General features: G+C 32.4%; 1 protein-coding gene across 1 annotated transcript; it reads left to right on the forward strand.

Annotated features, from left to right (window-relative positions):
* Nucleotides 1-13,636: 13,636 nt before the first annotated feature.
* LOC133197919 (uncharacterized) lies at nt 13,637-15,676 on the forward strand. Its single transcript, XM_061334096.1, has one exon. It carries the CDS (start codon nt 13,637-13,639, stop codon nt 15,674-15,676), a length of 2,040 nt encoding a protein of 679 aa, XP_061190080.1.
* Nucleotides 15,677-21,170: the final 5,494 nt, after the last annotated feature.

A 21,170-nucleotide genomic window follows, 5' to 3' on the forward strand; every position in this document is an offset into this window, starting at 1 on the left:
ATATTATATAATATTATTCATATATTATTATTTCCCATGCATTTAAACGTGTATATAAACACTAATAAAATAGTTGTAATTGATTATTCATATGTACATCTTTTAGAACGAGACAGTAAATGAAAAAAATCTTGCGATTTTACACTATATATACAACAATTTACAATGTAAATAATTAACAAAGTAAATACAAGAAACCTCCTAGTTTCCTGGATTTAAAGGTAACACTTCTGCGAAATAGTAAGGAAAGTTCCTTTGTTCCTTTAATGAGAGACACACGTATGAGGCATGACTGTGACGTCATCTACTGCAATGTCACTCATTGTCACTCATGCTCCCTCTAACATCTAACATCGAAATTTATTTGAGTAGTGTATTGAAAATGAGAGAGAGAGAGAGAGAGAGAGAGAGAGAGAGAGAGAGAGAGAGAGAGAGAGAGAGAGAGAGGAGAGAGAGAGAATTTAAGCGAGTTTCTGGATCCAAATGAATATATACCTCGGTTTATACGTTCTCATCCGAAAGACCGGTCTCACGTCCCAAAGTGGGATACGAACCCGCGACATAAGGATCAACTCCTTATTCCTAGAGCAGACGCTCTAACCACTGCGCCACGCGGGCGACCCAAACGGTACAAATGACACAACTTCGGTAAAGGATTTTGCATATAATAGAAGGTCACCAGCTTCTTGATGTCCAGGAGAAAACTGAAGATTTTTTTACGAATGCATTAATTTGGGATAATTTTGACCACACCCATCAGTACCTATAGAGGCATGAGACCATTGAATTGACCCCTCCTCCCCCCCCCCCATTTACCAATAGATGCTATAAAACAAAATTGTTTGAAATCGGTTCGAACACAGAAGGATCTGAATATGTTATGATGTTAACGACCGACAGAAAAAAAATATCGGACGACGCACTAGGAGGATAAAAAACGGATAACAAAAAGTCACCTGAGGGATTTAGGTGATCTACATGTTTTTTTAATCACATTTTGTGTACAAACAAACTAATTTAAAGTAAATTAATTAAATTGAAATTAAGGATGATCTGGCCCCAGGATCATGAAACATCTTAAGCTTAAGTCAAAATATTTATGTTTTACTAAAATGTTGTAGAAGTCAAGCAGACCAAAATTAAAATACTTTTCAATATTGCCTTACAAAAGTGTTGTTATCTGCACATTTTGAGATAAATTCAAAAATTAATGAGCATTTTACAAGTATGTTTCATGATCCTGGGGCCTGATCTTCTTTTAACAATTCGTACTTTTCTTTATCAAAACTTTGTATAAGGCAACGGTAATCTCAACCAACTTTTGAGTATAGCTCTACATTTTCTTACTTTTCAATTAACTTAAGTGTAGCTAAATTTGTCAAAACGTGTTATGTTATATTTCTAAATCTAATTCAAGACAGCTGTTGTGGATTAGGAAGAAAATTCTATACAAACTGAAATAAAATTATTTTGTTAATTGTGGAAAGATTATTTTTATCGCAATTCGATTATGGCTGTTTTAAATGGCAGAAGAGGTTTGTATAAAAGTAAATGTGATGGGAAATCTTTAAGAAATAACCTATAAAAATGGACCCGATTAGACCTTTTCAAAAGTAAATTTTACTAATAGTAATATAAAAATCCAAACATGCTTGTAATATATGTATCAGTACATAAAATTATAATTTTATATACACCTGACCAAACAATCTTAAGTTTCTTCCATGCTTCCATTTCTTTAAAATATTAATTACTTGTTGACAAGAAATGATGAGTGAAATTACACTTAAATCATATTTAAGGAAAAAAAAATGAATTTATTGATGATGATTAAAGTTGATTTGCCTATGTGACAAATCTCTGATATAATTATTTCTTTTTAATCCTCTTTAGCGGGATAGACATATAACATATGTCTGAGTATGTGTTCGTAAAACTGTGTAAAGAAGTGGGGACATCAATGGAAGTTGTAGCCCGGAGAGATATTATGGATATTCAATATTCGAGGTGCTGAAGAATAAAATAAGGACATGTCATGATGCCGTTGTAATGGGAAGTGGAAGCTACAAAGAAGGATTTATGCTGGAGGGATCAGATATAGACGGTATGATGTGGCCAAAAGATAAGACTGTGATATGGGAACTATCTCAGGCTTTCTGTTACAACATACACAGAAAAACACTGAATCTCTCTGACTGTTCTGATAGTCCACCAGGTTAAACTTTGTTATATATTTTGTCAGCAAAACTGAGCAGGACTATCCTGAGAGATTGTGTAGGAAGGAATATATCGAGTTCTGAATACAGACAGAGCTTGCATTATGTCTCGAAATTGATTATGCCCAATGTCTTACCTCTGATTTTTGGCCCCCGTCTGCCTCCTAATGGATAAAAAGAAGTCACACATGGACTCCGTCTCGTATTGCTAATGATATAATAAATAGCGGATGTCACTTGGTAACAATTGGACATAAACTAGGAAGGCATGAACACCATGAATGGAGAATTTCTTTCTCTCTGGCAGAACAAGAACTTGTGCATGCAATTGACCACTGCCAGTTCTTAACTCACGGTTTCCTTAAATTGTTTTAAATAGAATAATTAACAAAGGATTACGTGACGATGATAAGTTACTATATGTTCCTACCACACAAAGACTGCGGTTTTCTTGGCGATTCAACAACATATAATACCCCACTGGTGTCCACAAAATCTCCTGAAGTGTTCTTGGGCCTGTTTTAAACTCATCCTCAAATGGGTGTATGAGGGGGTCTGTCCCAACTTTTTCATTCCAAGTAACAACATGTTTATTAGTAATATTTATGGTGAAGCCCAAAACGTTTATTTATGAGGCTGTATGAGCTTTATACAAAAGGTATAAAATGGCTGCTTGACACTCTCTCCATTATGTCATTAAAGCATGTTTAGACATCCTTCGTATATATATGCATGTATAGATATTCATCGTAATCCGAGGCTCTCCATCAGTACAGATGAAGATACCCTGATTTCTGAGACTGATTTTGATGTCAAACTATTTAATGAAATTAACAGCAATAAATCACTCACTACGTGCCATAGACCTACAAAGCTGCATGTTGTATCTAGTTGCAATAGAACAGAAGATAAATTCAACCCTGACACAGTATCAGCTCATTGCTCTACAGACTCTGTCTTCCAGAAACTCTCTTTTATATTACATATGAATACTTGTACACAAGAAAACAAACTGAAATACAGAGCTGACAAAATTTTCTGTCACATTCCGAAATTTGCAGCGAAGTTTGGTTGTATTTCCGACATGTTGTACATAGCCATGTATTATTATAAGACATATAGACACATGGAAGCATTAGCTATTATAGAGATGATAAAGGTCAAGCTTTCTCAGTCATATGTAATGCAGTAATTTTAATGTCGATGCAAAAATGTTTATTGAGTCTCTAAAAGGACAGTCCTGGGCTAAAAAGAAGAGACAAGCTGTAGCATGGAATATTAGTCTTAGCAATGAAATGCAATATATCTGAACTGATACCGGAACAAATATCTACAGGTAGTCAACAACACGGTGCGGCTTTTACTGTTATACATGCTAGAAATCTTCTGCTACAGATGCATAGACACGAGAAGAGCACAAACAACTCTTAATGAATTACAGACCCTAGTTCATTATGGCCAGAGGCAGTATATACCTTTAGGTGTCTATAACATATCATGGCATATTTTGGGGATTTGTAAACAAATGACAGGGAACTTTCGGGATGCTCTATACTCATACCAGCAATCTCTCAGAGAGGATCAACTCCACAGTATACAAACTGCTATAGAAATGAGAATGCAGGCAATTTGGTAATGGAATAATTGAATTAGGTAAATGCCAGACACTTGTAAAAGAACTTCACCTGCAAGAGTTTATACACTAAGTTGTTCATACCTTGTATTTTCTGACTGCTTTAAAAAGATTCAGTTTTTCCGCGTGTATCATTGGATGGAGTAAAACACTGTAATATTGCTGATGTTAGACAGATGTTCTCTGAATGCTTACATTATAAACTTTTTTAAAATAACATGAAGAAGTTAATTGTTTAGCTTATTTTGTGTTTTTATTTGTAATTTTTATTGCATTGAAAAGGAAGTAACATACCAAATTGAAAGAGACTATTTTTGTTTACACCATGATAGTCTTCAAGAATAACCACAAAATAAATGATGTTACATGATATTTTTGTGCCAAAGTTTATTGAAATTAAACTAAAACAAATGGAGGAGTGGAGTATCGAACGAATTCCGTTTTTAGTAACGACGGCAATATCCTAATAGAAATCAAGAACCAGTAAAGAAATTATGTACCATACTGTATTTTACGAATGTACAAAGTTTTAAAGTAATCGGTTCAAAACTCTAGAAGGGGAAGCTTTGAACAAGAGGCCCATGGGTCTTGATTGTAACATGGATCTCTTTTGAATACATATAACTTGAAACAAACAAGTATAAACAGATCTCTCAAAAGTCTGGGAAAATTTATACACTGATTCTCTAAGAATAGTCTCAATTAGCTTTGAATATAAAATACTTAAATGAATATAACATTTCAAAGAATTTTTGTTTTCTGAAAGTCATATAAGCCATTGTTGATTGTTGATTAAAATACAACATTTGTTTGTGGTAACTTCAGCGGTTGTCTTAGAAGAAAATAACATTTTACAGCAGAAATCAATATGTTCATTACTGGCGGCGACTTTGTGTAGTTTTTATTTTGAATTGAAAGGAAGCTTGAAATCATTTACTGATAATTTTCAAAATTACATCGTTAAAATTTGAGCTATGTTCTCCAAATAACACATCCATTACACATATGCATCACACACATTTAAAAAAAATAATATGATTATCGAATTTTAATGTCGCCGCCAAACAAATATTTTCCAATTTGTATATACTGAATGAGCTGTTCTGCTGTAATGTCACAACGCAACATGATTAAGTTATTGTTGCGTAGACACAGGAATGCGTCTATAGATTCTATATATATGATTTATGGTACTTGTTTACATTACCTTACACTGCTTAACAACAAAATTGTAACATGCTATTATAATATTGGAAAGGTATATATGTTTTTGGTTTTTTGGTTGAGTGTTTCAATAAGTTGAGTGTTTCGATAAAGCTTTCTCAAGCAGTAAGCATTTGAATTAATCAACTGATTAAATGGTGGAAAGAAGGGTGGGGGTCTCCATAAATCAAATGTTTACTCTTGGATAAATTATAGCTTCATTTTTTTTTTCAATGCAATACTTTGAGCAAGAACACAGAAAGGAATATTCAATACTTTGAAATAAGCATTTCCCCTTTTTTTGCAAGAACACATTATTTGCTTATCTTTATGCGATATTTTTAATTGCCTTTTTACCTACATTTTGTAACCACCGGTAGATTATAAGGGAAATGTTTCCCTTGTGATTTTTTTGGATTATGTGCAGTTCCTTGACCTGCCTAATACAGAAGCAAATAATGAAGCTTGCTGGGGAATATTGTTTTTATTTTGCTTATTATCAGATTAGAAAATCTTGTTAAAATAAAAAGGCAATAATTCCTTTCAAAATTATGTCAATTATTTTTACTATTGATAAAATAATAGACGCCACATTCCTTTAACAAATATGCTTCATCTGTTTCGTAATTGTTCATAGATAGTAATTTTTTAATTTCTTTCTTTTTAAACTGTAGTCCATCAACATCACCTATATGTAAATATCCTAGTGTAAATGTAGCTTTCTAACTGTATTGATTTCGATAGACGTCATCAAAACAACATAAAGTATGCAATTCTAATTGTGATTTAAAAAAAAAAAAACTACACACTTTCATACTTCAAATGATATATCAAAATGATTGTTTCAATTCAAATAATTAATTTTCATTTCCACAGGCTGATACAACGCTATAAATTGAGAAAACGTGTATAATGTAGGTTTTTGCAATTGCTATCAAGCGCGCAAGAGATTATCAAAGTGTCGTATATAAAATGATTCCGAACGTCTACTACTTCATTATGTTGCTGACGCCAAGCAATGGAAAATCAAAAATAATGATGGATACCTTTCAGAATGTTGCGGTCCTTTTGCAATGTTAAATTCTCGTAAACAGAAAAAGTAGCAGTTTCAATATACTAGTTGCACGCCCAGGTTCAATACAAAGCAATAAATCTAGGGGAAATGATCTGCTGACGTAACCCATTTTGAAGGCAAGGTAAGTAATTTTGATAATATTTACATCCACTGAATATTATCTCCTTTATTTCTTAAGAAAACGATTGCAGTTTATCAGTCCGTTAACACCACAAAGCATAGCACCTCTACAGATTTCCGGGGCAGTGGCTCTTCCATCAATGAAACGTACAATGACGTGCATAGAAATAATATACTATTTCATCTATTAAATCCTATATTAAATGAATATATACACAAATATAAGTATAAACAATTAAATGTCTTTCTTTCTTTGTTAGTACGGGAATAAACGTTGCAGCTATTGCAGAAAAAAATTACATAACCCGCTTACGCGGGTTATGCAACCCGCTTACGCGGGTTATGCATTTTTCCTGCAACAGCTGCAACATCAATTCCCGTACTAACAACCAAAGAAAGCATTTTATTGTTTAAATATAATTCAACGTGGAGACTTTGGTACCGCAGGATAGGACGTTTTCCTAGAAGATCCATGTTTAGAAGTGGAAACAATTTTTAAAGATAGTGCATTTAAAAAACTGATCAACCTATCACAGTCTTAGCTCTCGGAAAACAGATTCCAAAATTTTGGTTATAGCTAGAAAGCTTACTAGAATCATTCATACTGCTTTTTTACTCGCTAAATGTGTAGGAATAAATCAAAATATCAATTTGATAGGTATACTCTATTGTATTAATATACTACCAACGTAGCACAACCTGGGGTTGGGACGTCACTTGGGTCTGAATTCTGAACCCAAGGGACATTACATAAAAATCTCCATTGATGGCTATAGCGGCTTTTTTTATTATGCAAAATAATTCCAATCAGAAAAGGTTTTCAAGACTTAACATTTTTTTTCAGTATATGACCAATCCATCCCCATCTTTAGGCAGGAATTTTCTAAGTTGTTTACGCTCAAACCCCATGATCACCTACTCACTGACCCTTTTGGACAGGAATCATTGAACCATTTGTATGAGTTTACTAGATTTAGTACAGCGCTAAGTGCTTATTGCAATCAAGCAAATATTTTTCTTGCAAGTTCTTTATAAGGAAACATTTTCAAATAAGTATTATTTTGATAAATGACCGAATGAGAATAACCCTTGTCCTGAACATTCAACCCAGGTTCAAGACACTACACGTTTTTCCGGAAAAATATTGAATACTTATTTGCTTCATGCAAACAATTTGCCTGCTTGATTCCTTGAGAATCAATCCTATTGCCGAAATTCGGCCATTTCTGACAGGTGGACTGTTCTTATTATAAAAAATAATTTGCATGGTAAGAAATATAAGCTTTTAGTTTCTGTAAATAGACCGCTACGGAACATGTCACGTGACCGCCTTGATCACGTGACGCATGGGCAGAACAATGACAGATGTGCATTAAAATCGGAGAGGACTACTTTAAAAAATAATGAGCACTAAAACCTCATTTTATTTCTTTTAAGGAAGTAATTCAGTTAGTTCGCAAACATTTTGATCACCCCTCATAAGTGCAAATTTTCCAGCTCTTTTCAATGATATCAACTTTATTAACTTCCGTGAAACGGTTAATTAATATTTTATCAAACAGGTCTCAGAACTTTTCAAATGCCCCTCGTAAGTAACCTGATTTAGGTGATTTTGTTTGGCATTGTGTAATCATACAAATTCTTTTAAAGTAATTTTAAGAGTCACCTTTATCATCATATTTTTTATTCTAAAATGATGTGGTATTTTTTTAACAACATGAAATTTCTTAAATGTTTTGGATAAAGCTTAAGATAACCGTTAAGCAAGTAATACTTCTACACTAGTCCTTTTTACTTTCAAATTTTTAAAATCAACTTTGTAACAACGTGCTGAATTTTGAATTAAATCAAAGACAGATGGTTGCGGACCAGGAAAAACATAAAATATCAAATATTTGTTTATTAATAATAAAATGTTATAAGAAATTCTTTTCTAATAACATTTGATTATTAATTTTAAATGACACTAGAAGTTTGTATCAAATAAAATGTCATTGGAAATATTGGCCACATCTAATCTCTAAATATGGATTCAATTTGACCTTCAGAAATATAAGTTGTTATGATAGTAATAATTATATTGATTAAAAATGCCTATTAAAACATCTGTTTCAATCTAATTGAAAGTTTATAAACAGATGGCATAAAAAATACTTTTTAAATGTCTTCCTTGTCATTCTTTCAAATATGAATGGCTTGTTGCCAATAAATGTTGAATAAATTTACACGGAAAAGTTTCGAATAAAATACAAATAATCACATAGATAATATGACAATTATTGCTTTACTTAATGCATACCTAGAAAATATACTAGAGTTTTTCCCAAAGTAATGTCACAACGCTTTGAAATCTTTCATAATCGAATAAATCAACAAATTAAAGTTTTGTTGATAAAGTTTGATTATTAGAGATTATATAACAGTTGTGACATTTCTTTCGGAACAACCCTCGTATTTCCTTTTAACCATTAATAGCGCGACAGAGATACATCATATGTCAGAGTAGTGTTTTGTCGAAAAGTGAGGACGTCATCGGAAGTTGGAGCCAGGAGAGATGTTATAGAGATCAGTAATATGCTGGAGAATCAAACGAGAACTTGTGATAACATCAAAGCAAAGTGGGAGTCGCTGAGAAGTATTTAGATGGAATAGACTCGTTCTTGATTATACACTAAATGTCACCGATTTTGAAGCAATAAACAATGAAGACATGAACACAATGAATGGACAATATCTTTCTCGCAGTGAATCAAATCCTTGCTCCTCGACTCTAGAGCAGACTCTAAAACCACTGCGGCACGCGGGCGACCCAAAATGTACCTAGTAAAGTAATGATGACGTTTTAAGTGTCCCCTTACAAAAATATTCTGTAAATAACTCTAGTTTACCACCGTATTTATAGTATCAAAGTTTTTACTGTAGTAATTCAAAGGTTTCACTAACGTGAATCAAAGTATTTTAGCTGTGGATTTCAGATTATTATATTTTATGTTCTATAATCCAACCTTGCATATTTTGTATATAAAATGAACATATTCACGTGAATATTAACACTGTCATTACAGATTTTGGGCCATTGTTATTGAGTTTAAGAGAGTTTATTTCATAGTAAATCAAAGCATCAAAGTATTTACTTTAGTTAACTATAGTAAATTTTTGTAATGGCCTTTCAAAGCTCGTTAACATTCCCTTAGGACCTGGAGGCTCATTTTTTACCCCACTGTCATTTCAAAATGCTCACGTAAAATATTAAAATGTTCAAATGACCAATTGTGTTTCTAAAAGCATGAGAGTTGTCATTTGCCTCAATAAAAGTAAATGTTTCCACAATTTTGAATCGAATCTCAGAAAAACGCGAGCTTTTTATACATCTCATGAAACTATCAGACGAAAATTGTTCATTTTTTTGAAATATTGTTGGGAAATATTTTTTTTTCTTCCTTATTTTGACTAAATATTATGAGGTTGTTAAATCATATGCAAATAGAAACATCACTCACATGCACAATAATTCATTGATATAATATCATAAACAAATCTATGACGTTACATGCATTTTCCGTTGCATATTGTTAAAAGTGGCGACGTCATTCGTAATTCTGTGGATAATGACTTCTTTTCATACTAAAAAAGAAACGTGTTAAAACAATAGAATGACAACAATACTAGTTGTCTCAAGATTCAAGGATGACTAGACTAGTTATCCGAAGGCAGAGGTACTTGGGATTTCAGCAAACATGTCCCAACTTTGCGGTTTTCATTAAGAAGTTATGAAGTATTTATGAAGGGAAATTTTACAAAACTGAAAAGAATATTACCACACAATTTCATCAATATAAAAGTTTAAATAAAACTGGATCATTTATTCTTAAGAAAGGAATTTTTAAATATGGACCTTGGAGAAAGTTCTCATTTTAGCGTCATGTTATTATGTGTTTCAAATGGATGTTGGATTTTTAATCGCAGTAAAAGTTTGTTTCTTAAGTCCCATATTGCTCACAATTGGACACCATTAGAAAAATCAGTTTCCTAGAAATATGCTTCTTATCTGGGCTTCTTTCTAAAAATCTTATTTCCTAGAATAGGAATTTCCATTTGCATAGTACCGAGTTTAACAAAATTAATACGGAGATCTGTTTTATCATCCATTAAAAAAAAAAAAAAAAACAACTAACTACCTGAATTTTGATGATGTAATTAAAACTTGAAATAAACAATCATGACATTTTAGTAAATTGTGTTTATATCATAATATATATTGAGAGAAAACAAACTATAGAATACAATTGGTTTTTTTTTTGTAAAAATTTTGTAACTCTGGAAAATTATAAACATCCAAAGTTGGGACATGTTTGTTGAAACACTCTGTACTTTATAGACCACCCAAAACAAACAAACAAACAAATTGAAAAGTCAGTAGCTTGCCATACATGACAAATTGAAAAGTCAGTAGCTAGCCGTACAACGTGATCTCCATTTAGCTACTCGAATTCATGATTGAGATGGGAAGTTGTCTATTAAAGAATTAATTTCGCGAACTTTCGCTGCCTATAGTATATGCAAGCTTAGGATGGATAAATTGCTTATTAAATAAAAATTAAACGAGGTGACGATTTTCTGCGTCAAATGACTCTTTAGGACTCAAAAGAAAAGAAGCACAATTCCTTACGTTTTTTTTTTTTTTTTTAATTTTTTTTCATTTTACAAATTTACAAACGCCACAAATTACGTTTGAGCTACTATGTATGATTCGTTTAACTATGAGGTGCATGCTATTTATAGACATATTTAGTTGAAATGTCTATGTATAATTAAAAAAACGTTGATAATGATGCATGCCAGTTCTTAACTGTAAAAAAATATTAGTAAAACAAAAACATATTGAGAATAGTTCGCGTTTTCCGGAACACCCTCGTAATTATGTATGTTTTAAATATGAGACCAATTAAAGTCCTCCTGTTCGAGAAATATAAACTTTGGGCTCATGGATTTAACACTTTTTGTGTAAAGTTGAATACTCCTTTGATTCCAACAAATAATATGCCTGTGTGATATCCATAAAAATGAGAGGGTTTTTCAAACGTGTACTCATTCTCAATATATGCCAAACACACCCCACCTTCAGAACGAGTGAGTCATGTGATGTACTTGTTTTGTAACTTTTATAATGGTGGATTTATACGGTCTCATCCGAAGTACCGGACTCCACGTCCCACATTGGGATTCGAACCTGCGACGTAAGGATATTGAAAAAAAAATTAATAGAAATTTTAGATTAAAAATATTTACTACAGGAATTCATCGACTTTGGAAAACTAAAAAAAAAAAAAAAAAAAAAAAAAAAAAAAAAAAAAATAGAAATAAATATTTTTGAAACTACATGTAAATCAGATTTAATAGGTATTTTAGATTACAAATAATTATTAATGTAATTCTCCGACTTAGAATTTTTTTTTTATCATTTTGATACATAAAGATATAATTTATGATCGAATGCGGCATGTTCTATCACATGATATAAGTTGGCTGTGAGTTTTGATTCAATTGAATTTTATGATATGCAGCATGGGGGTAAAATATTTTTAAATGTGGCTCAAAAAATTATTGAAAACTTATATCCATCTTTCCATTGATGAATTTCAAAAACAAAAACCAGCCTTTTTTTTTTTTTTTAAATTCATCCATCTGCAGAAATTAAAATAATAATAAGTATCAGGGATAAAAAGTAACCCCGACAATCATGTCGTGTATATTTGCCGACTAAATATTTATGTAAGTGTTGGGAGTTATTAATTTTTTTTTTTTGTACAAATACACATTTTTGATGTATTGATATAAAAATATCATGACCACAATAAACAGTTAACGGGGCCTAACATCAGAGGAAAAAAATCTTTAAGCATTTATCATTAAAAGTTACGCTATTTTAAAAGAATACAATACTGTACGACTTATTATATTGCTTATTTACTACCGATAATTAGTTCGTTCAATAATGTACCTGTAAATCGCGCTTTGTTTTTTTCTTCTTACTCCAGTTAAAAGAACAAACAGGCAAATCAAGCTTTACATTATTTTTTTGGTAAAAGATAAATCAAAATAATACCATAGTAGTTTACGATTGGACATACTGTACATATACATTTATGCTGCTCTTTATTATTATTATTATTATTATTATTTTTCAATTAAGAAGATCAATAATTTTGATGTTGATCTGGATTTAAACAAAAATGTAAATTAGAATTATAAAAATAAAACAATTGAATGAAAGCACGTACATATGTTTAAGCTTGTACAGTATCTTGAGATAATGAAATGCTATAATTTGTCAAAAACATTTTTTTCCCTTTTTTTCTAGTAACAGTTGTGATAAGCATTATTTTCTTTTTCTTTTATACATAAAAGAACGTTTTGTCTGATAATTTTACGCAATGTAAATTAATGGACTTTAAAAAAAAAAAAGAAAATAAATGTGTAAATATAACATGCTACCTGGATACTTAAAATATAAACAATTGTTTTTAAAAATCATTTTAATATTAATTTCACACTGTACATTAACACGCTTTGCTTGTAGAATGTTTTATTTACATTGAATGATAAACTGGCATGCTGATCAGTCGACGCGCTGATTGGTTAACACGTCTTATCGCTAATCATGTTTGACAGCTCTGTCACGCAACACCGAACGGGCGTTCGCTTTCTGGGTTCGCTACTGAAATAGGGATTCGCTTTCGGCGTTCGCTCTGGGTTCACTGCGGGTTCGCTCGGGGTGCGCTCCGGGTTCGCTCGGGGTCAGCTAGAGCGAATCCCAAGCGAACCCGAAGCGAACCCTGGGTGCGCTTTGGGTTCGCTTTCTGTTAGGTTGTGTCTGGTCGGTACTGTATCTTTCCTGGTATCATAAAATTCCTAAAATCTCTTTTCGCTTAAAGTAAGTTAAGGACAAATTGCTAACTTGCGTCTTGCTAAAAATTCCCATTTAAGTAAAGTGTAAATCACACAGACTTGTCACGTAGTCATATTTGATGAATTGCGCTAGCCTACGTGCAAGTCTGTGTGATGTACACACCAAGAACTCACACTAAACTTAAAAACGTTTCTTATATTTACATTTTACATGTTTAAAAGCGCCAAAATATACTCAATTTTTGAAATACTGGTTGCCCTATATCTATATATTTTTATTAACGTCTCTTCAGACTCACTGTGATGTCACTCTTCGTGCATACTAGTATTTATACGCGTGAGTATACATGAAAATGGAACTCAAATCAATTCCATAGTTGGCTATTTGGAAAAACACAATAAATGTAAATATTATACTATAACAGATCATTTATTTAAGTAACATACATATTCCAAATTTCTCTTTAATCATAATATAGTATGGTGGACATGGAGAATATATCAGCGGTTGTGTTCCGTAGAATGTGTCATGAAGTGGGAACATCACTGGAAGTTCTAGCCAAAAGAGATGTTTTGGATCTCAAAATTAAACTCGCAAATCAAACAAGATCAAATCATGACAACGATTTCATGACAAGTGGAAGTAGAAGAGAAGGTTTAAGACTGGAGGAATCAGATGTAGACGTTATGTGCTGGCCAGACAATTACCGTGTAATCTCGGAAGTTCATCAGTCTCAGCGTTACATTCACAGGAAAAAACTGATTCTCTGTGACGGTTCCGAAAGTCCGCCAGGATTCACCTTATTATATATGCTTTCACCCCCAATATTATGTAGTGAGATCAAGGAAGCTTTTGTTAGAATGAATAACAGAGATTACATTTCTAGTTCTAAACACAAAGCGATCATGTGTTCTGCAGAATCACAAATATCCACTCTCCATGGACCTTGTGTGAGTAGATTTCATGGAATACTAGGATATGATTTTGCTCACTGTTTTGCATCTGATATTTGGCCACCATCTGCCTCCTCATGGATAGACAGAAGTCACTCATGGCCCCAGTACCATATAGTTGATGATATAGTAAGAAGTGGATGCCACTTTGTAGCAATTGGACATAAAGTAGGAAGACATGAACATAACGAATGGAGAATTTCTTTCTCTTTGGCAGAACAAAAACTTGTGTATGCAATGAACCACTGCCAGTTCTTAACATACGGTTTGCTTAAGTTGTTTTTAAATAGAATAATTAACAATGGATTAGGTGATGATGAAAAATTACTGTGTTCCTATCACATGAAGACGGCGGTTTTCTGGGTCATTCAACAAAATATGATACCTCAATGGTCTCCACATACTCTCCTCTACAGTTCCTGGGTCTGTTTTAAACTCGTCCTCAAATGGGTGTATGAAGGGGACTGTCCTAACTTTTTTATTCCGAGTAACAACATGTTTCTGAGTAATATATATGGTGAAGCCCAAAATGTTTTATTTTTAAGACTGTATGAACTGTATAAGACAGGTATAAGATCCATGCTAGACACTCTCTCCATTATGTCATGTAATGAATGCATAGCTTTCCTTCGTGATCCTAGTTTTTCCTGCTGTGCAGATGAAAATATCCAGTTTTCTGAAGCTGATTTTGATGTCATGTTATTTAGAGAAATAGAAAGCAATGAATCTCTGCCCGTATTAAACGTACAAGGATTCATAAAGTATCTGCAAAACAATATATTAGAACGGGCGATTGATACACCCCTGACAAAGTATCAAGTCAGTGTACTACAGACATTTACAAACTCTGTCCTCCAGAATCTAGCTTTTGTATTACATATGAATACTTATACACAAGGAAACAAACTTAAATACAGAGCTGACAAAAAGTCCTGTCACATTCTGAAATTAGCAGCCAAGTTTGGTTGTATTTCAGATATGCTGTACATAGCCATGTATTATTACAAGACATTAAGATACAAGGAAACATTATTTATTATAGAGGTGATAAAGGTCAAACTAGCACAGCCATACGTGATGCACAATTATAATGTCGATGAGGAGATGTATGCGGAGGCTTTGGCGGGTCAGTCCTGGTCTACAAAGATGAGACAAGCTGTAGCATGGGATCTAAAACTTAAGAATGAAATTATATACATCACTGAATTGATACCAGAACAACAGTCCAGTCAACAGAATAATGTGCCTTATTTATATGTTCCACCCTTCGTTATGTTATACATGCTAGAAGTTTTCTGCTGCCAACATGTAAACACAATCAGAGCACAAGCAGCTTTAGATGATTTGCGGACCCTGATTCACTATGATCATGGACACTTTATACCTATAATTGCCAAAAACTTAGCATGGCAAATTTTGGGGATTTGTCAACAGATGACAGGAAACTTCCAGGATGCTCTATACTCATACCAACAATCCCTCAGAGAATATCAACTCCACAGTATACAAACTGCTACAGAAATGAGAATACAAGGAATCCATTTACAAAATCAATATCCTCGTTGAATAATACAAGACATTTGAAGAAGAAATTCGCTTGATAGATTTTTTAATCAATGTTTTTTTCTTCTTATTTTGCATTGAAGAAGAAATAAACTTGATATAGTTTATCATCAATGTATTTTAATGACATACCTTTTGCTTTAAAGTAAACCTACATATTTATCATTGTATACAGTTATATAATGTGGTTTTGCTGCAATTACACAGCATAGGCATATGCATATGTCTACTGAATGAAATACTTTAAAAAAATTATGATTGCTTCATTTAATATATATATACTTTTCGGTAAAGTGTCTAGAAATTTCCAAGTATAGGGTTTAATTTCCTCCATGTTAATAGCGATTCTCTGTAACCACTTAAACTTTTTTGCCACGCATGGTCACCGATTTTGATGAAACTTTGCCCATTATTACAACTTGACACCAGATACATATTTCAAATAAAATTTCGTTGCTATGTGTCTTGGTTGCCATGGTAACAGCCAGAAAAGTTGGAAAAATTGAGATTTTCAGCTACTTTGAATCTTTATTAAGCCTTAATAAAGACTAAGAAAAACAAACAAACCATTCTCACAAAAACCCGACACCTTGTTGCCACTTATGCTCTAAAAAACTATTTAGAATTTATCTCTAAGTAAGTGGTAACCATGGGTACATTTGGAATACATTTTAGATCTGAATTCTGAGCCCAAGGGACATTACATAAAAATCTCCGTTGATGGCTAGCGGCTTTTTATTATTATGCAAAATAATTCCAATCAGAAAAGGTTTTCAAGACTTAATTTTTTTTTCAGTATATGACCAATCCATCCCCATCCTTAGGCAGGAATTTTCTAAGTTGTTTACGCTCAATGCCTCATGATCACCTACTCACTGACCCTTTTGGACATGAATCATTGAACCATTTGTATGAGATTAGTAGGTTTAGTACAGCGCTAAGTGCTTATTCCAATCAAGCAAATATTTTTCTTGCAAGTTGTCTATAAGGAAACATTTTCAAATAAGTATTATTTTGATAAATGACCGAATGAGAATAACCCTTGTCCTAAACATTCAACCCAGGTTCAAGACACTACACGTTTTTCCGGAAAAATATTGAATACTTATTTGCTTCATGCAAACAATTTGCCTGCTTGATTCCTTGAGAATCCATCCTATTGCCGAAATTTGGCCATTTCTGACAGATGGACTGTTCTTGTTATAAAAAATAATTTGCTTGTTAAGAAATATAAGACTCGGAAAAATCTTTTAGCATCTGTAAATAGACCACTACGGAACATGTCACGTGACCGCCTTCATCACGTGACGCATGGGCAGAACATTGACAGATGTGCATTAAAATTGGAGAGGACTACTTTAAAAAAATAATGAGCACTAAATCCTCATTTTATTTCTTTTAAGGAAGTAATTCAATTAGTTCGCAAACTTTTTGATCACCCCTCGTAAGTGCAAATTTTCCAGCTCTTTTCTAATGATATTAACTTTATTAACTTCCGTGAAACGGTTAATATTTTATCAAACAGTTCTCAGAACTTTTCAAATGCCCCTCGTAAGTGACCTGACTTACGTGATTTTGTTTCGCATTGTGTGTTCATACAAATTCTTTTAAAAGTAAGTTTAAGGGTCACCTAAATCATCATATTTTTTTTTTTATCTTAAAATGATGTGGTATTCTTTTAACAATATGAAATTTCTTAAATGTTTTGGATAAAGATAACCGTTAAGCAAGTAATAGTTCTACACTAGTCCTTTTTGTTTTCAAATTTTAAAAATCAACTTTGTAACAACGTGCTGAATTTTTAATTAAATCAAACACAGATGGTTGTGGACCAGAAAAAAAATAACATATCAAATTTTTGTTTATTGAGGAAGAATTTCTAATAACATTTGATAATTAATTTTAATTGACACTAGAAGTTTGTATATAAAAAAATGTCATTGGAAATATTGGCCACATCTAATATCTAAATACACTGTATGGATTCAATTTGACCTTCAGAATATAAGTTGTTATGCTAGTAATAATTATATTAATTAAAAATGACTATTAAAACATCTGTTTCAATCTAATTGAAAGTTTATAAACAGATGGCAAAAAAAGTACTTTTTAAGTGTCTTCCTTGTCATTCTTTGAAATATGAATGGCATGTTGACAACAAATGTTGAATAAATTTACACGGAAAAGTTTCGAATAAAATACAAATAATCTCATAGATAATATGACAATTATTGATTTACTTAATGCATACCTAGAAAATATACTAGAGTTTATCCTAAAGTAATGTCACAACTACTTTGAAATCTTTCGTAATCGAGATCAGTGATATGCTGGAGAATCAAACGAGAACTTGTGATAACATCAAAGGAAAGTGGAAGTCGCTGAGAAGGATTTAGATGGAAGGGATCAGAAGTAGACATTATGATATTGCCCAAAAAATAACATATTTGATCTGAGAATTACCCCAGTCCATCTCCCTCTCTTACGACATACACAGGAAAAAAAAAAAACGATGATTTTCCGTGACTCTTCTGATAGTCCACCAGGATACACTTCGTTATATTTACTGTCACCAAGTTTAAACTCTGGAATCAAGAGAGCTTGTGTTAGGCTCTAAATACAGAGATCACGTATTATCCATTTTTATCAAACTCCAAGTCACGCATGCATGGACCCTGTGTCAGTAAAACTCATGTAAAACTAGAGTCGTATTACGCCCACTGTTTTGCATCTGAGTTTTGGTCTCCATCTGCTCCTCCTGGATAGGCAGGTGTCACTCATGCTGTTTGCATTACAGAGGTCCATGAGAAATTAAAAAAAAATTAAAAAGTTGGTTATTCTTTAGACATGAAAAAAAAAAAAAAAATCAGTTTATCCGGTTGCCTAAATCCATGGGCCATTAACATACATGTATCAATCTATTTGAGATGTGATTATAAGTGCTAATTGTAATCATGCATACATGTACAGTTTGTCTCCTAGATGTCCATATTCAAAGATGTATTTTCACTATATATTCAATTTACATGTAGTCCCACTAGTACAATTTCGTTTAATGTTTTAGCAATCACTGTGATCAGGGAGTAAATTCGTATTTAAAAAGGATAAAATAAATTTTCTATACATGACCAACCCTTATCTTTATCCCTGAAACTAAGGAACATGAATATTACAGTACTGATCAAAAATCCACCACTTATTGTAGCCATGCCAACAGATACACTGCCTGATCATTGATGTTAAGAAGTAAAGAAGAATCTATGCTCTTTTAAGAATTCATTTCCTTATGATGGTTTTAGCCACACCTATGAAGATAATGGAAGCAGATACCATGAAATGTATTTTCTCCCTTCTTTTAAATATTGGTTGAAAGTAGTTCGCTGAAGAAGCTGAGTATGTTCAATAATTAAGAACAAAGGACATCAGACGACGCAACGGATAGAAAAATATCACCTAAATGAGTCAGCTGATCCAAAATCCAAAACATTGTGGCATTTTGAATGTACATACAAGTTCCTTGAAGGTATGTCATTCAGTTTTTGAAAAAAAAAAATGGTCAGAACCTCTTTTTTCAAAATTAATTATTAAAAATCAGCTTTTATAACATACTTGAATTAAACAATGTTAATTATACATATTTCAATTTAAAAACTGCTCACAAATTGTACGCGGGTATGTTATGGAAGCATTCAAATCATTTCTAAGGAAATTGAGACTTATCAAAAGAAATTATATTTTGAAAATTTATCAAAGCCGCCGATAAAACGTAAACTATTTTTATCTATTACATAAATACAACAGAGTGTCTGAGACCAAGAAGTGCCACACCACGACGTCATCACGTGACTGCTATCAATAAAAAAATATTCCTTGATTAAAAAAAAACGTTAACAGAACAACACTACCTCGGGGTTTAAAAATGTTTTTGAGTAAATAATAAAGTTGAAAGACATCTCTTATGCCTAGAAAGTGCTGCTAGAATCCCACTGTGCGGTTGGCAAAATAATTATTCCACACTTTCCCACGAAACCTTACCTGATGTTTTGTATTCTATACATTTAACCCGAGATATTTCTTCAAACGATGTTTACCTCACGATTCTAGCAGCACTTTCCAAGTATTATAGAACGCAAGCTTTCGATCTGTATATATAAATCTTATGTTTTGAAGTATCCAGCTTAGTGCCGTTCTACTGCATTATTGTTGTCACGAATACAGAAGAAAGGCCGACCGGGATACGTAAGTAGCTGATTGTGTACTATAGAGGATATAATCGATGAAATAAATCAGCATACCTGATTTAAAAACTTTTAATCCATTTGAATCACACACAATATTCACAGAAAATGCTTCTAAACCCCCTTTTACGTATCTTTTTACATGCCGTCTTCGCTTAATTCTCGTTACACAAAATTATCAATTCTCAAATTACTTGTTGAACAGATATGACGCCATCGGTCGGAGATTTTAATCTAAGTGAAAGATGCAGCAAAACAAATATTTGCTGTAAATTTGCTGTTAATATTTGCATGTTTCTATTCATTTTCAGAAGTTTAATTACATCTCTAAATACCAATATCAAGAAAACTTGTTCAAAAAATCACGTCACCTCGCCTACTATGACGTCATATTGTATCAATGATTTAGTCAAGTCAGAATATCTGGGTGCTTCCTTAACACACCTGCGTAGAGAAACAAGATTTATTGGGGACTCTTATGGTCCAAGATTTATGGGGGACTCTTATGGTGCAAGGATAGAAGAAAATTCTTTAAATTTAAACATTTGTTTTATTTAATATTTTAGAACTTTAGCCCTACATATTTTTACTTAGAGAATGTTTTCGTCATCAAATGCTAGGAATATTGATTATAGGTTTCAATTAATATTTTTAAACAAATTTTACATATACACTCAACAAACTTTGCCATAAAAAAGAATATGAATTGAAGAAGTCAAGATAAAATTTACATTGTTTATGCCTGAAAATCGCATATTTCGATCAATATCTAAAAGTGTACATCACTGACCAAAACATGTTCTTTCTTTTTTTTAAAATTACCCGATACTCTCAACTGATAAGCACGTTAGTCATAAAAAGCTTGATACAAGAAAATGCTTTACTGGCAGTCTAACACCCAAAATATACATTTTAGTGCAAAAAAGTAATTAAAAAATTTAAAAAGCATTACTTTACAGGATTATTTTCAATAATAAATATCAAACTATTTTTAATGAAATGAGATATTACTAGCGATTCTCTGTAACCACTTAAACTTCTTTGCAACGCATGGTCACCGATTTTGATGAAAATTTGCCCATCAAATAAAATTTCGTTGCTAAGTGTCTTGGTTGCCATGTTAACAGCCAGAAAATTTGAGGAAATTGAGATTTTCAGCTACTTTGAATCTTTATTGAGCCTTATGGAGGGATTCTTGTCTGGTTTCTGGTAGACGAAATATTCCAAGTATATTTGCTTGTATGTCTTATATACTTAAC

Source organism: Saccostrea echinata, unplaced genomic scaffold, assembly GCF_033153115.1.
Source record: "Saccostrea echinata isolate AGI-Se365-2 ecotype Australia unplaced genomic scaffold, CSIRO_AGI_Sech_v1 ptg000032l, whole genome shotgun sequence".
Taxonomy (NCBI): domain Eukaryota; kingdom Metazoa; phylum Mollusca; class Bivalvia; order Ostreida; family Ostreidae; genus Saccostrea; species Saccostrea echinata.

Coding starts and splice junctions, on each gene's coding strand:
- LOC133197919 (XM_061334096.1), top strand. CDS start 13,637: ATGGTGGACATGGAGAATATATCAGCGGTTGTGTTCCGTAGAATGTGT.